Source organism: Typopeltis vanoorti, chromosome 1 (assembly GCF_054136105.1).
Source record: "Typopeltis vanoorti isolate ZY-2024b chromosome 1, IOZ_Tvanoo_1.0, whole genome shotgun sequence".
Taxonomy (NCBI): Eukaryota; Metazoa; Arthropoda; class Arachnida; order Uropygi; family Thelyphonidae; genus Typopeltis; species Typopeltis vanoorti.
The window spans coordinates 17,225,072-17,243,244 of NC_143549.1; the positions used below are offsets into that span (position 1 = coordinate 17,225,072).

Here is an 18,173-nt window from a genome sequence, read left to right on the forward strand (position 1 = left end):
CTGTTTGGAAAAAAAATACCAGGTAGTAAACTGCATCTCCACTATTAGATTTCAAGATGGCGGCATCACAGAAGATCCAAGTAAAATCACCTCTTAAATCTTACAAGAATGCATACAGCTCTACAGGAACATCCCTTCACGTCATTCAAGAAATACTGAAAAAAACAAAAAGAATCTTTGCAACAGATCGGAATCACTTAGAAAACCTAATCATTCTAGAAGTATTGAAAACTGCATGCACATCCCTGCCAAAGGATAAATCTCCCGGCCTTGATGGTCTAACAACAGAGTTTTTCCAAGTCTTATGGAATCAACTCGGACCACTTCTCCTTAAAACAATGCAAGAAGCCTACCTCAATGGATTCCTAGAATCCGTCACGATCTCAGTAGCACGATTGATACCAAAGAAAGGAGACCACACAGATATCCGAAACTGGCGTCCAATCTCACTAATCAATGCATATTGCGAAATCATTTCCAAAGTTTTTGCAAACCGACTAAAGCCAACACTGCCTGAAGTTATTTGCCGACATCAAACTTATTCTATTCCTGGAAGATCAATACATGAAAACATCCATTTAATAGGAGATCTTATCCACATCGCAACCAGCTAAAATGAAGACCTAGACAGGGTAGAGCACGAATAAATACCTTTATGAAGTCCTAAAGGCATTCGGCTATGGCCCTCTCATCATTGAAACAGTGCAATTGCTATACAAAGATGCACTCTTCTGCTTAAAAATTAACAACAGGGTCACCTGCACTTTGCCATACTCTCGAGGGATCAAGCAAGGATGTCCTCTCTCTGGATAATTATACACATTGGCCATAGAACCCTTCTTAAAAACAGTACACGAGAACATCATCTCCAAACGAACCAGCATAATAGAGCCACATCAAAAAATAACCCTATCAACATGTACTGATGACGTCACAGTAATAATCCGTAATGACAAAGAAATTACAGTAACCAATGAAGCACACAGACTATATGTACAAGCCACAGTAACCAAATTAAACTCTGAAAAACCACTGGTTTGTGGTCAGGCAGATGAAAAGCCAAAATTGATTCTCCGATTGAATGTACCTGGTCAAATGAAGGACAAACATACTTAGGTGTACACCTTGGCAATACCAAAATATATAATGCACTGAACTGGACACAGCTACACAACCGATTTAAACAATTGCTAGGAAAATGAAACAGCATTCGTTCAATGTCTTCACTTAGAGGAAGAATAATCAACCAGGTGGCTGCGAGTGTGCTATTGCATGCCCTCAGAGTACAATACCTCCCCCTGAAGACTTTCTCCATCACATTAAAAAGGCAATGAAACGTTTCCTCTGGAACAATACTAACTGGACAACATACTCTGAACTCTGCAAGTCACTCGATAAGGGATTATTGAAAACAAGATCACATCCTTCAGGCTAATCCTTCTCCTAAAGACACTTCAGTCCAATCATGCTTATATAACCACCTTCGATTACTTCATGAAATCATCCAACAGAGGACTTAGAATTTCCAAAATCCTCCGAATGACCAGTTCTGTACCACCACCTCCTAAACTACCTCATTTTTACAATCATGCTCTACAGCGGTAAAAAATACAGAACTTCATCACACACTGACAGGATCAACAGAGTCAGCTGTACAACATACGAGAACCACTGTTTTCGAACAGAACATAACATCTCACAACTGGCCAGCCCTTCCTTTTCCCTACATGGAATGGACAGGAATAAGAATCATATTTTTAGAGGTACCTGTGAAATAGTATAATTATTAAAGGAACACGTAAGACCACAGTAATAACTTTTAATTAATAAAGGTACAGATATTTCATACTAAAACTAATAGTACATCTTCAGTGTCACACAAACAGTTATAGGAATGGAATACAAGTAACGAACATTCGGTGGATCGCCTATTAAAATACAATTGTTACCGCGTGCTAGGAAATGATAGAAAATAATAATTAATCTTTAAGATAATTGGTTTTTTTATTTATTACATAAAATAAAAGTCTCCCAGATCTTCGAGAGAGAGAGAGAGAGAGAGAGAGAGAGACAATCATTTCGCCTTAAATTCGGTCGGTGTAAAATAGTTTCACTTCTTTCTTTAAAAATGCGTTCATATTTGAACCTGCACCTATGGAGGAGAATAGGTTTATCCCACTGGATATTATGGGTAGTGTTAATACTGTGTTGTGCTCGACCAGATTTCTGAGGTTTGTTTTATTCAATATAATATTGATGTTCCTTAATTCTTTTTTCCACAGAACAGCCTGTTTGTCCAAAATAAGATACATTGCATTCACATGCTATTTGGTAAACTCCAGCCAAAGATGGAGATGGAAGTTTATCCTTTGTAGAAGGCAATAAAGAGGAAATTTTGTTGATAGGAACATACGTGGGAATCAATTGGTACTTTTTCAAAATTCTACCTGTAGGTTCTGAGATTCCTGAAATGTAAGGGACTGGAACTCTGCGGACTGTTGAAGAAACTTTAGGTATTGGAACATAAGATTCAATTATCTGTTGGATTTGATTGGGGTTGTAATTATTCCATTCCATTAACTTTTTAATGAAGGAAAGCTCTTGTTGTAAGATTACTGGAGAAGAGCAAACTTTATGTGCCCTATTAATTAGAGATTTAAGAATGCCAAATTTTTGAGATGTGTTTTAAAACTGCTATTTTAAAATTTCTTTCATTTAATAACTGGTCTAATTCTATTTCTTTATATGCTATTCCTCTTACATTCCAGTTTTCTATGTGTATTATATTTTGTCGTTTCCATTTTTGTTTTACCTTTTCCATTCCAGGGTCGTTTCCCATCGATCCGATTATCTTTTTCTGTCAGCTTACAAGTAGGATTATGTTCTCCATGTCAGGGGACTAGCCTGACGATGGAATACTTCAGTGGTAGGGCTGCTACCTTAAGGCTTCTGAACTAGCCTTCTTCCGAATTTAAACCCATAGGAGGAATAGGGTATATTGAAAGGGAAAGAGTAGATTATAGAAGAATTATAATAAGGTTTATAGAGAGGGCATAGTTGTAAGGCCAGAAATGAAAAGACCCCATGGCCCTCGAGTACTCTAATAGCAAAAGGGTCATAAAATAAGAAGAGTTGGCTGATAAGGCCTTATAGGAAAGATTAAAGTAAGTGGATCTTCCTCAAAGTAGGAGGAGAGGACAGATCCAGCTAGGGATCCATGGGAGTGCCGCTTCCCTTACAATCAAGATGATTGCCTCTTATGGCCCTGTTGGTCCACGAGTCCTTATTCAGTATATTCGGACCCCCCCACACACACACATGGTGGGCTCCCCTATCGGCCACCCAGGGGACGCGCTCTCTAGGGCTTACAGAGAATTCGATAGGTAGGAGAATCAATGCGACTCACGATAAGTCGCACTGGATATTATGGGTTTTCGGGAGTCCATATAGACAAAAAGTTCTTCCAAAGTATGTATAATTTTTCCACGTAATTTGGATCCCAACTGATAATCTCGTCAAGTTATTTATTTAATTGTTTAATTTGTGAATTTGTAGGATTATGCGTGATCTCTTGGTAGGTAGAGGTGTCTTCTAAAAGGCTGGATACTTTTGTCTCATAGTCAGTCTTATTCATAATTACAATAGATTTTCCTTTATCGGCCTTAGAAATGGATATTTCATTATCTCTCCTTAAAGAAGTTAGCCCCTTGATTTCAGCATTTGATAAGTTGCATGGAGGTAATTTGCTTTTAAATAACGAAGTCGCAACTTCAAAACGAAGTTTGTTAGCATCGTCGCTAGAAAGTCCTGACAGATTGCGTTTTATATTATGTAAAAAATCAAGATACGGAATGCGTGTAGGAATAACTGCAAAATTAAGGCCTTTTGCTAAAGTACTGGTTTCGGCGTCGGATAAAAAGCATCGGAAATATTAGCTTCTAATATAAAGTCTATTTTGGATCTCGAAGAAGAAATTTCAGCTGTTCTTAATGATGAATTACTAGATATTGTTCGTCGGTTATCAAAACAATCTTTAACTCGTTCTTACAAAAGACATTTTCACAAACTTATGCAAAAATATAATTCTTGTTTAAGTTAAGGGATATTACATCCCATATTGTTTCTTAGCCGAATAAGAAACTCAAAAGAGTTTCATGCCGAATATAGAAAGTATATAAAGTTCGGCGATTCCAAGCGTAAGCAAATACCTGTATAGCAGCAGCTGACCCTTAAGGTAGTGCAAGCTGAGGCAACTCATAGCAAAGGTGGAGCAAGATCCGATCACTATTCTTGATATTTACCCATAATGTGAACTTAGCTCCTAGGAGCTGTATTACTGTTCTACATTATGAGAGAAGGTCACTACCCAGACCGGTTTCAACCTTATGTATAGGTGAAGCGGGCTCTAAAAGAGGATCCCGAAAGATTGCCCAACTCAGCGTTGTTCCACTCGATGATAGGCTCATCCCGTCACCGAGAAGAACTTCTCAGCATTGGCTCTACCCAGTGGCAGGCTCACCCCACCACCAAGCAGAGCCATAATCTCAGTGGTGGTCCCACTCAGAGACAGGCAAAAACCTACCTCTAAGTGGAGCCTCTCAAAACCAGATCCGCCCCGCACCGGTTTCCACCCTCATTGGGATCTCATCAGTGAGTAGGTAGACCTAATTAATACCAAGTTTGTAGCGAACAGAACTTACATCCCTTCTATGAGAATTGCCAAGTGGTGTCCTAATAAATTACTAAATATTTGAAGAGCCAAAGGCTTCAATTCAGCGACATATAACTTGTTTAAGTTAAGGGATATTTCAACCTTTATTGAGGTCTCATCAGCAAAGGTGGAGCTTGCTCCACCTTTGCTGATGAGACCTCAATAAAGGTTGAAACCAGTCTGGGTAGTGAGCTTCTCTTATAATGTAGAACAGTAATACAGCTCCTAGGAGCTAAGTTCACATTATGGGTAAATATCAAGAATAGTGATCGCAGCTTGCTCCACCTTTGCTATGAGTTGCCTCAGCTTGCACTACCTTAAGGGTCAGTTGCTGCAGTATCCAGGTATTTGCTTACGCTTGGAATCGCCGAACTTTTTATAGTTTCTATATTCGGCTTGAAACTCTTTTGAGTTTCTTATTCGGCTAAGAAACAATATGGGATGTAATATCCCTTAACTTAAACAAGTTATATGTCGCCGAATTGAAGCCTTTGGCTCTTCATATATTTAGTAATATAATTCTTTATATCACAAGCAAAAGAAAAACGTAACCTCTGACATCACTTCTACTAATAAATGGATTGTTAATAAACTGTACTTACAGAACCACTATATTCGAACAAAAACATAACAAGTCTCACAACTGGCCAGTCCTTTCTTTTCCCTACGTGGAACTGGGAAGGAATAAGAATCAAAGGGGACCTCCTGACCCACACCCTAAAGTGGAAAACATTCACAAGCCTACCAATGAAGAACCCCAAAACTGAAAAGCAATATCAACAGATGCAAGGTGCTATTATAAAAGCCTTTCCAGATATCGCTACCAAGGAATCCGTATTCTTTCTAGAAACTGCTCGGAGCCGATATTTCATCTTGTACAATCTGAAGCCTCACTTCCAATTCTTCCCTCCAGCTACAAGAAAATATACCACTTCCTCATGTCAGTGCCTCCAACTTCGCTCTTCGTATATTCATCCTTAACCCTCTCATCTACAAGGCTGCACATGCCATTCAGTTTTCAGTGGGATCTTCCATATAAATCGAAGTGCGATAAACTAGATTCCGACATACAGTGGAGACTATGGCACAACATCTTGCCAACTCCTTCTAAGCTCTACAAATTTCAGCTAAGAGAAACGGATCTGTGTTCTATTCTGTGACGTTTCAGGTACCTTGGAACACACATATCTGACCTGTCCCGCAAACAAAATGATAATCACCTATGCCCTGAATACTGCCTCGAGCACCTGTAACTACGCACACAGCCAAGGAGACTGCTGGAATTTAGTCCAAACAGAAGAAAACAGACACAGAATATGCAATTTCCTCTTCATCTGCGCTAAGGCCATCATCTACAGCTTCTACCTAAAACAGGCAAGAAATAACCAGCAGCCATTCATCTCCGAATTGGCACAAACCCTCATGTATAGCCTTCGTCGGAAACTACAAAGCGGACTTTCACTGGAACTTGATTACTACAAAGAAACAAGAACTGTCGTGAAATTCATAGAGGAGTGGAATCCAACTAGTACCCTTTTCTGGATTGACGACGACAATACACTTCATCTGAAAGATAACTAAGAGTGAAACTGAACTGTAAATTTTGAATTAATTTATTGTATTTTCTATTGTATATACGAAAGGAAAATCTTTCTCTCTCTGTAATATATATACTTATATACTTATAATATGTAAAAGTCATATTATAAGTATATTATCATATTACCTATCTTCTAATGTATATTTTATCAAGTTAAATAATAATAAAAAAAACATATCTATCTATCTTCTCATTGTTTTCACCTTCATACTTTCACCTCCATACTAAGTGATGGAGAAGGTTAACAACAACCAAGGCATCATTATTATTATTATTATTATTATTATTATTATTATTATTATTATTATTATTATTATTATTATTCGTGACACCTCCAAGGAGTCCGAGACTCGTCGGAAATCAATCATTTTCCCTCAGCATTGTTTTCGATAACACTCAAATTCACAGACAAGACGAAATTTCTCTTCTCGGAATTACCTTGACATCAAGCCTCTTCTGGCATAAACACATCACAACCATTGCATCCTCAGCTTCCAAAAAAAACTAGGTTTTCTCTTTCTCTCAAGACGCTACTTCACCTCTAAACAGTTGTTAACACTATACAAGTCACAAATCCGCCCAGCTCTCGAATACTGCTCTCACATCTGGAGTGGGGCTCTAAAAAGCTCCCTCGAAATGCTCGACTCAATACAGAGGAGAGCAGTTAGATTAATAAATGACCCATCCCTCAACAACTCGCTCCCCCCACTTTCACATAGATGCTTGGTCTCTGCAATCTGTATATTCTATAAATACTTTCACGGGAAAGGTTCATCTGAAACAGCATCAATAATTCCCCCACCCTGTACCAAGCCCATTGGAACACGTACAGCTGCTGCTCAACATCCTTTTACAGTACACCTCGAATCCCACAGAACAAGTTTCTTCTCCTCCTCATTCATCCCTGATACTGTATTACTGTGGAACAGTCTTTCCCCCTGAGGTATTTCCCAAGGAATACAATATACAGGCGTTCAAATCTAATGTAAACAAGTTTCTCCTTTCGCAACCCATCACCCATATACGGTACTAACGTACTATAGGTTGGCCAACCAACCTCCTGTATATGGGCCCAACATAAAAAAAAACTCCATCAACGCCATCTACCGCCCACCACCACCACCACAACTAGTATTTTTTTTTTTGTCTGTAAATTGCGCGTGTTTTGAAGGGCCGATTTGTCTGTATGCGGGATGAATAACCCGAGTTTCCGGGAGAAAAAAAAAAAACCTGCTACCTCCGTGTGAGATCGGCTAACTCACCTTCGATTGAAAAATTCCACATAAAGATTCCTCCCGACACAACGAGAATCGAACTTAGGTCTATTCCAATCAAAGGGCACAACGTACTCGGAGACATATCCGTTAATTAGCGATCACCAAGATGGATTCCGCCATTCTCGCTCTACAGCCGACCACCTAGCCAATCTCACCTATCTTTGGACTTAGGCCATGGAAAGATTTGGAGAAACTCATGTTATCGTTCTCAATATTTCTGAGGCATTTGATCGTGTCTAGCACTAAGGCCTCTTGAACAAACTGCCATCTTCTGGCATCCTTCTACACTCTGATTGAATTGGCAGTTTCCTCATTGGTCGTTCCTTGTGTGCCCCATGAATGCTGGAGCGCCTCAAGATTCGGTGATCTCGCTCACACTCTTCCTCCTTTACGTAAATGACATCCTTTCTCTGACTTCAATTCCTATTCACAGCTCCGCTGATGACAGTACTCTTCATTCCTCTTCATCATTCTATATATTCAATAGTACTCTAACGTTAGATGCCTCATTCAATAACCAGAAACACTGACCTCCTCAATATCCTCAAATGGGGTGAAGACCAGTGTGACCACCACTAGTACTTTCTTCCTTCCTAATAATAATAATAATAATAATAATAATAATAACAACATGAGAGTTAGCCATATGAGTTTAATATTTTTCTGTTCTCCCACCTCTCCATATGTCACATTCAGTGACACAAGCATGATTTCTCTTTTTTTCCTCCTCCTCTCACTGTTCGCTAACCTTTTCTTCCCTCCCTGATCCCATACTCACGCAATCCGACTGATAAATAAAGAATAAATAAAGAAAAGAATATTTTCTTTATTTATTCTTATTTATTGTCACTGCTGAAAGAATATTTTCAGCAGTGACAATAGGCCTTGTGACAATAAATAAGAATAAAATAAAAAATCAACTACAAACTCCCTTGATAAATGGACTCCTTTTGACAAAAAAAAAAAAAAAAAAAAATTGAAATATTGATCAGGTACAGATTTACTATTTCTGAAGAGTTAATTAATTTCGCAAAATGAAGAAATATCTTCTATGTATTTATTCATTATTTTTTGTGAGTGGGAACCCTTGTATATATGTAAATAGCACATTAAATAACTGAAAATTTAATATTACATTATTTTAAACACTAAAATGAGACTAAACATTATATGGTAAATTAATACACATGCGAAGTGCTAGAGTTACAATTTGGACTTCTCTTATGATGATTGACAACTGCAGCTCTTGGACTCATAGATGACTACAGTGAGGCGGGTTTCGCCTTTTTTTCTTTTCAGATTTGTCGTACGTGTGTTAATTCAGCAGTTTTGCGTTGGGTTCATCTATGATAAAAAAAAGTAGTAGCATCGTAAAATGCCCTAAATAGAGTGAAACGAAAGCAATAAAAATTGGTACTTTTTTTTCAGATTTAATACCTTTTTCTTGCGTAAGTTGGTACAAAATATTTTCTGGGTGGTCACCTTGGTGAAGACGAAGTAAATTTGAATGCTAATAAATACCCGGAAGAGAAATCCACCTCATCCCACTCCTTTTTGATAATGTTTCAGTTTCCTCCCAAGATCCACTTTCCTTTCTTGGGGTTGACTGTCACATCCAGTTTATCCTGGAACAAACACATCACTTAAATAGCCTGCTTAGCCTATAAAAAAGCTTAGTGCTCTTTTCAGTTCAAAATATCACTTCTCTTACTTCAACTCCAACCTTAGAGTACTTTACCAGTGGCGAATTCTCCATGCTTGCTGCGCAAGCTCATTAATTGAGAAAGAAGTAATATTTATTTGTTAATAAATGCATGCATTTATAAGCATTCCATTTAGGCTTTTATTTTTGTAGACAGAAGACGTTTTAAGCTTGTGTGGCAATAATTTAGCTTTGCGTTGTGTATCGAAGGCCGACGCTAGTCAAGCTACCTCGGCTTGTTCGGTTGTGGGAGCATCCATAGTCCTCGCTTCAGCACCGTGATTTCATGCGCGCGCATAGCCATTTCCGCTCCCTCACGTCATCTCACCCTGTTGCTTAAAACATGGGCCATACGCAGTCAAAGTAGCTCTAGCCAGTGTATTTCCCCAAGCAACACGCACACTTGTGCGTGTTGCTTGGGAAAATTAAGTTACAAGCAACTTTTTATGACGATGTTATTGACCAGTTCATAAAGAAGAACCATAGGGTAAAATTTGTATTCAAGTAGTTAAATTAAAAGAGATAGAATATCATTTGTAAAATAAATGTTGTGTTTATATGATTAAATGTACTGTACATAGTTTTAAATGCTCAATAATTCATTATTCCGCTAATCAAACTTCAACCACACCTCTCATTCCCTGAATGATATCAAGAGCAAGTGTGAATTCAAGACCAGCATTCGCCCCTGTACTTTACCCACACATGGGGTAGAGCACCCAAGACCTCTCAAAGAATTTTTGATGATATTCAGAAGATGAAAATCCGCTTAATAGATAACTCTTTCCTCACAGACTTCTTTGAGCCACTTTATCATAGGTGCTTTGTGTTTTTAGTGCCTTTCCACAGGTACTTTTATGGGTATTGCTCCTCTGAATTGGCTGCTACCATTCTTCCATCTTCTTCTAACGACAAAAGAACGAAAGCAGCCAGTGGCCAATACCCACATACTGCCCAGCTTCGAACACACCGAACTAACGTCTCATCAGTTTCCTTCATTCCGTCCATCTCTATTCTTTGGAACAATCTACTCCCATTCTGTTTATCCCACGTAGTGCAACTTCCCGCTTCCATAGCGCAGTTGGAAGAACGACAACACGTTTCGGTTGGAAAAAGCATAAGATGGATTCTCGTCGTGACGAAAGGAATCTTTATATGTTTTTTTTTTCTTCTTCTTCAAGTGATGGTGAGTTAGCCAATCTTATACGGAGGTAGCAGGGTTTTTCATTCCGGGTACAGACAAATTGGCCTTGAGAACACACAATTTACAGAAAAAAATAAAAGAAAAAACTAGTAGTGGTTGGCAGTAGATGGCGTTCTCTGTAAATGTGATGATGATGATGTAGCGGCGGTTGTGTGCAGTTGGTGGATTAAATGGTGGGGACGGATATTTAGAGAGTCGGATGTCCTCCCTTGATAAGTCCTTGGGAGGAGTCACGTAATAATAACAATAACATCACTTGCCCACAAATGGCACAATAGTATTATAGGTCTTGTGATCTTTCATGTGTCGGATCAATATAAAAAAAAACTATATATAATATAATAAATTATTAAAAAAAACATGATTCGGCCTTTAATAATTCCGATAGTGACCAAAAAATAAATAAAAATAAAAACACGCATTTTTGACATTTTGTGAATCTCTGCTCTGGCCTCTAAGACTTCTATCTCTTTCCAAAATTCAAATCAGTAATAAAAAGCGATGCAATGTGAAGACACAATCCTATTTAAACAAACAGCATACTATCATATTTAAACAAACTGTAGTTGGGTTGCTTTCTAGGAAATGCTTCAAAAGGAAGTTCTGGAAGTAACTTGAAATTACTGTTGTAAATTATCGACCGATTAGCATATCAGGAATCGTTGTCAAGATCTTGGAGAAATTAGTCAAGAGAAGAATACAGTACTGGATAGATGAAAAATGGGATATTGTATGGGAGACAACATGGTTTTGTGAAGGGTAGATCATGCCTCAGTAACTTGCTCACGTTTTATAACACAGTGACGGCTGAACTGGATAAGGGCAATGGGTTTACAGTGATTCTACTGGACCTTGCTAAGGCCTTTGACAGGATACCACATGGAACCCTAATCAGTAAACTGGAGCAGATGGGGATAGATATAGGGTTGGTGAGATAGATAGGAAGGTGGTTGATGGAGAGATACCAGAGAGTGGTTTATTCAGGAGTGGAGTCTAAAAGACGGATTGTGACTAGTGGTGTGCCGCAGGGTTCTGTTCTTGGACCACTACTTTTCAATTTGTTCATAACGATATAGGAAAGGATCTGAGAGGAAGTGTTCACTTGTTTGCTGATGATGCAATGTTGGGTAGAACAATTGTGAGTGCACAGGATGTCAAAATTTTGCAGGATGATTTGGATAGATTGGAGGACTGGGATAAGAAGAATGGATGTCAATTTAATGTGGCAAAGTGTAAGGTTATGCATTTTGGAGTGAAAAGATTAGCAGCAGTATATCACATTGGTGGAACCGTACTCCAGGAGATTGATGAAGTCAGGGATTTGGGAGTGTTGGTGGATAGGGAGTTGAAGTTTAGGGGGCACATTGCAAAAGTGGATAAAACAGCTCATCGAATCACTTGTTTGCTGAAAAATACTTTAAAAAGCAGAGACAAACAAGTTATTGTTCCTCTATATCGAGCCTTGATAAGACCTCATCTAGACTACTGTGCCCAGATATGGGCGCCAGGGTTTCTTCTTGATGAGGAGGAGGTGGAGAGGATCCAGAGACGAGTGACCAATATGATAGCAGGTCTGTGGAATGAACCTTATGAGAATAGGTTGAAGATTTGTGGGTTGCAGAAATTGGTTGATAGGCGGAAAAGGGGTGATATGATTGGGACATTCAAATTACTGAAGGGTTTCTATAAGATTGATCCAAAAGATATTTTTGAGAATAGGATTGTTGGTGGGAGGACTAGGGGCCATACATAGAAGCTGGGCAAGAGTGTGGTTAGCAGGGGTGTTAGAACTAGGTTTTTACTTGGAGAGTGGTGAATGAGGGGAATAAGCTGCCAGAGTCTGTTGTGGGTGCTATGACCGTGAATGACTTCAAGGCAAGGTATGATAGATACTGTGTGAATGTCGAATAGTTGCTCTTGACATGACGTTAGGGCCTCCCTCGATGAGTCTGTCGACTCCGTGGAGTTGCCCGAGAAAATAATAATAATAATAATAATAATAATAATAATAATAATAATAATAATAATAATAATAATAATAATAATAATAATAAATGTACATTCGAGTCGAAATAAATCATTATTGAAAGATAATTTCGAAAAAAATTTTTCCTGTAATAGTCAGGCCAATAACGAGCGCTTAGCCTTGTTTTTTGTGTCATTCTTCCTCTCTACTTCGTTTTTCTTTTTCTTTGTTGCCCTATTTCATTGAAAAGTTGCCGTCTCGATTATTCCTATATGAACTCCGATTTTCCTTTATCAGTTGTTTATTTCCTTTCATTTTTTTAGATTATTCACCACTTTTCTCCATACATTTCACAATCAGAATTCGGTAAAACCGGTTAGAACCAGTTCTGCCAATTGGTTCTAGCAGGCTTTGGCCTACAAATTATGTGTATTACTGCACAACAGAGATATCTCGTACACTCGATATAGCAGGCCATTAAATATTTAGTGGCCTAAATTTTTAGTTGCATTTTTACACGTCGATTTTGTTCATTGCAGAATTTACCAGTGGTTCTCAATGGTTTAGGTCTATCTGATAAATAGTTTTAAGTTTGAATGGTTTAGGTCTTTTTGTTAATACGTAAGCCATTCGGCATTCGGCCAATGTGGCCAATGCGCGCCTCAGTACTGTGATTGTTCATTGTTCGGTGAAAGGAATTAAAGCTATGAGCAACTTGTATTCATATGCCAAATGTATATGCTCTCTGGCAGGTTTATCTGTTTTGAAAGAAGAGAGAGAGAGAGAGAGAGAGAGAGAGAGAGAGAGAGAGAGAGAGAGAGAGACCTTTCCACAGCGTAGGATGTAAATGACGATCACAACATTTAAGTGAAAGATGAAATGATTTGAAAATATGCCAACTATCTTAACAGTCGCCAAATTAGTTGTGTTGCTGCCATATGAGCGATAAACAGAATTAAACGTATATTTATTGCAACCTTCCCTCTGTTTCATATCTGAATGACGATACTAATGTGACATCGTCGTGCAGTAGCATGTCAATAGCAATAATGACGTGCATTCATGCTAGAAAAACGTCAGTAGAAATCTCACTAAAACTGTATCGAATATTTATAAAGAGAACATATAATTATAAGGACTGTGCGGGTGAAGCTCAGTTACTTGTAGTAATCCTAGCTAACTAAAACATTAGTTGTTGTTTTTTTTTCGCATAGCAGACAGCTTGTTTAGCAAACGTGCTATTTATTGATTATGTTGCTCCCACCCTCGAACTTATTTGCTAACCTATTTGTACATTTTGTACCTTGAGCGTGCTAAGGATTTTTTAAATATTTTTATTATATATAGAGAGAGAGCCTGTGTAGCTCAGTGGACGTGGCGTTTGCACACCACAGCGCTTGACCGCACGAAGGAAGATTTCTTGGTTTCAAATCTAGTCGGCGACTAGAGGAAATTTTTCTAAGCCTTTTTTCGAACGGTTCCCGAGTTAGTCGATCTCTGGCATATCTATTTACATAGTCCTGCAACCCTGCTCTAGAGACCAAACATGGAACTTTTTTAAGCCACTTTAGGCCTCCAATAAGCGGGACGGTGATCTCACACTGGGCGATGAAATTCTCTCCCACTGGAAAATTAAAAACATCCATGCCCATAGTGGGATTTAAGCCTGCGGCCTGTTGGTGGAAGAGCAGGCACGCTAACCACTCGGCCAACCAGGTTGGCAATTTTATAGAGATATCATATTTTCCTCAAAAACCTTACTTGCTTTGGCATTAAATTCAAATCACTGTAATATGGCTGTATGGTGTATTATTCAGGACAGGTGCTCTTCATCCATGAATAATCACCCTCGAAAACCCATTTATCTATACAAAGATCCATATTTAGTAAAAAATATTATACGAGAGTAAATTATTTGACTCCTTATATGGGAGAAAAGAAAAAAAAAATTATAGTGGCCATCTCGTTGACCAGACTGATAAACTCTGCCAATTATCCAGACACATCTTTCGTGAAACATTTTTATATACCAAAGAACCTTTAATCTAAATCTCAAAAATCATAAATATTTTAACTAAGAAAGATAAAAAAAGTTTTCAATTTTGATTTCGACTAGTTGTAAAAAATCGATCATAGAATATAACAGACCGCTTGCTATAAATATTATTAGGATGATGAACCCAGAATCCTTTTGGTTAGCATTCTACGATTTGTACAATACTGAGAATTGGAAATACCGTGAGTTTTAAAACAAATTACTTTTACTTCCTTTGGAAATGAAAAGACAGACGTTTACTTATTTTTTGCGGAAAAAATCAACTAGAAATGAAAGCGAAAGCCGAAATGTATAAAGCAATATACAAAAAAATATGTTTTTGTTTGATACTCTCCTTAACGTGCTTGAATCAGTTATGACTAACGGCCAAGGTCTAGGTCTCGTACCTTTGTTTTCATATAAACCAAAAAGAACTAAATAATGAGTGATAGGAAACTTACTCCTATCAACACACTCCTCTTCTGTTTCTCAAACTGGAAGTTGGTGTATTCTCAAAACTGGTGTTTATTTGTCTTGTGGGATACAAAAACCCAAGCTCCCATGAGAGAAAAATCTCTTCACCTCCGCATCACTAGCTTACATCATTCAGCTGAAAAGCTGAATAAAGGGTTGTCGGTCAAAAGTTTCTACCCGAAGTATCGACAATGCTAAAGAGACGTGAACGATACATGATATAGCTGACACGGAGATTATCTCTAAATAAATATCTGCTGATTGACTGCAGCACACCACTGATAATACTTCACGTATACTCTAATTAACACGACAAAGGATCAAATCAAACCTTTCATTAAGACAGAAAAGAACGAATTTATGCTGAAATTTCTGAAAAAAAAAGCACTAAGTAGACACATAAATCAAATAAATATTTTCTAACTAAATTAAACAGTTACAACCTTATATTCAGCAGCTCAAGCTAGCATCATTAAAGCCACTTTGAAGACACACTAAACCCAGCGAAGACTTAAGTTGAAACTATCTCCAGAACAAGGACAGTTATGGAGGGCGACAGTGGTACTCTCTGTGGTGATGTTTTTGATTCCTGCTGAGGGGCATGTAGGGCGGCGCGGCAAAATTTATGTAAAATTAAACTATCATTTCTATTACAGTTCAACAGCCACTTCTAGTAATAATCACTGAGATTTAAAGTGGGATCTGTGTAGTAGCTTTGCTTTTTTCCACCTGAGGAATGGTCTTCATCCAAAGCAACGTCGTGCTATTCTTCTTTTTGATTGCCCACATCGAATATATTTTTTATATTCTTTTCTTCTCACCATGGTGATCCGTCATGTGTCTCTCAAGTACTGGATCTCACATTTACAGTGAATAATGTAGACATCTGGGAAGGAGAGAGGATCTCTGGTGGCCCATAGTTCGCACTGTGGATAGGCTAAGGATTTTGTTTTTCATTTTTATTAATTTTATATACTTTGTTAGTATTTTTTCTTTTATTTTTTACATATCCGGAAACCCTGCTCTAGAGACCAAACATGGAAATTTTTCAAACCACTTAAGGCCTCCTAAAATAAAAAAAAAATCATAGTAGATCACATCGGACTCCCAGGTCATCTAACTCTGACTTCTCCCATTCCAGTTTACTTATGACCTCTATAGGTTTTCAACCTTTCATGAGTAGGTTGACTTAAAAAAATAGTGTTTATTGTTGTAATGCTGTGACGGTCTACTATAATGCATTTTAGATATAAGTATACAACTGTGGCAGATTAAGATCCTCTAAGGCCCTCCCTAGGCACAAACGCAACCCACTCTCCGGGTTGCGACTCTAAATTTTGGGGAATCCTGGGCAAGCATCTGTTGTTCCTGTTAAATAGCCCAGTACGACGTTAAGAAATGAATTTTTCATGAAGTATGCATTCTAGCCAGGTTAAAGCATGACATCTTCCTGAATGCGGATTCAGAAAGTTCCAATTTTGAGATTTTTTTTTTTAAATTCATATTCAATAATCATAATAATCTAATCATCTTAATCATAATACACATACCGCCACCGAATTAAAAAACCTTTATGCAGATATACGTGGCAACCAGTCTATCTTCGACATACAAGACCAACAACAGTTTCACAGAGAGAGAGGCGGCTGACCATCTCCTTGCGGCCTTCAAAAAGGTGAGAAGTCGGTGGTGAGAACACGAGCATCATCACCTTCACGGGCAGAACAACACATTAAATCTTTTCCAGTAATACTGGAATCCGCGGAATCAACTCCTAGCTGAGCGGAGCGACTGCATCATAGTCCACTTTCCAACATACAAGTGACATCTTCTCTCCCCCTCCCAAGGAAAGGAGGAAGGAAGATTTTTTTTTGTGCTTAACATTGTGGATAATGATCATCTGTTACTTTCATGTGAATATGTAATATTGTCCTATAGCAACTGTTATGTTCTTATACAATATCACGTCAGAATAACTGACGTGATATTGTATAAGAACATGACATGAACATGTAATGACATGAACAAATGTAATTCACCTTTCAACAACTGTTATTCCTATGTAACATACCTCAAAAAAGAATGAGCATGTAACCTCTCTGTCTGACTGCAGAGAACCAAAACCGGTTATTCCTGTACATAAGATTGCTATTTTTAAAATTAAAGAAGAGAGATAAAAAAAAATCTCTCTCTCTCTCTCTCTCTCTCTCTCCCTCTCTTATCCAAATGACAGCTGCAAATGACCTCCCCCTTCCCCAATGGAGCAGAATATTCTTCTCCACCATTCCTGAATTCTGTCTTTAACCAACGTTTCCAATATTTTACCACCACTCCCGAGATGATGATTGTCAGTAATTTTCTACCAGCAGTCTTAGAGCCTCCTTTATGCAAAGGAACTATTTTATCTTCCTTCCACTCCCTAGGGACCATACCAGATCTCAAACTTAAGTGAAATAGCCAAGTGAGACGCACTGACAATTCCTCTGCGCAATCCCGTAATACCCGAGCTGATCCAAACCTACAGCAGTATTTGCTGCATTTAAATTCTGCAATAACCTAAGTACCTCTGATTCATTAACTTCCATTCTCATATCAGTCATTGCTACAGAAGACACAGAAATATCTGACCATCAGTGCTTCCACTAAAGTTATCCTTCCAAGTCATTCTTCCTTTTACTTGCCACGTAGAAAAGAATTCTTTGGAATTTCCTTTGAAGAAAGGCTTAATTTCACTCAAGGCTTCTTGGTTTTTATTTTTTAAAACAATTTGCTCCTTTAATACTCTCAATCAGAAAGTGTTTCAAATTCTTCAATTCTTTTCCGTTCCTCTGCTGTAATATGGAATATTTCTTCCACCTTTCACACGTGCCCATAAATGAATACGCTCGAAATGTTTTTTTTTTTATAAATCTTTTTGTGTGTCTTTATTTATCTTACCTCCAATAAATGACCTCTTTTATGTTTTAAAAAAATTGCGATAATAATACTTCGTATTTCCAATTTTCATCTTCCATCTTCTGGAATAGTTCGTCCAAGATATATTATTCATATATCTTGGAGAAACGCATTCAGTGTTCTTAACTCTAATCACTACTTTACTTTATTTTGTTCTTTCTTATTTTTCATTACCACGCATTCACGACATATTATTCTACCACTAAACAATAAAGTTGTCTTTCACAAACGCTATACATGATTTTAATT

At 37.9% G+C, this 18,173-nt stretch overlaps 1 protein-coding gene across 1 annotated transcript in view; it reads right to left on the minus strand.

The window, feature by feature from the left end:
* Window positions 1–17,569, minus strand: part of LOC150109815 (uncharacterized) — a 30,496-nt gene extending 12,927 nt beyond the window's left edge. The window contains exon 1 of the mRNA XM_090396257.1: window positions 17,492–17,569. Coding sequence (XP_090252383.1) covers window positions 17,492–17,569 — 78 coding nt within the window. The remainder of the gene's footprint in view (window positions 1–17,491) is intronic.
* Window positions 17,570–18,173: the final 604 nt, after the last annotated feature.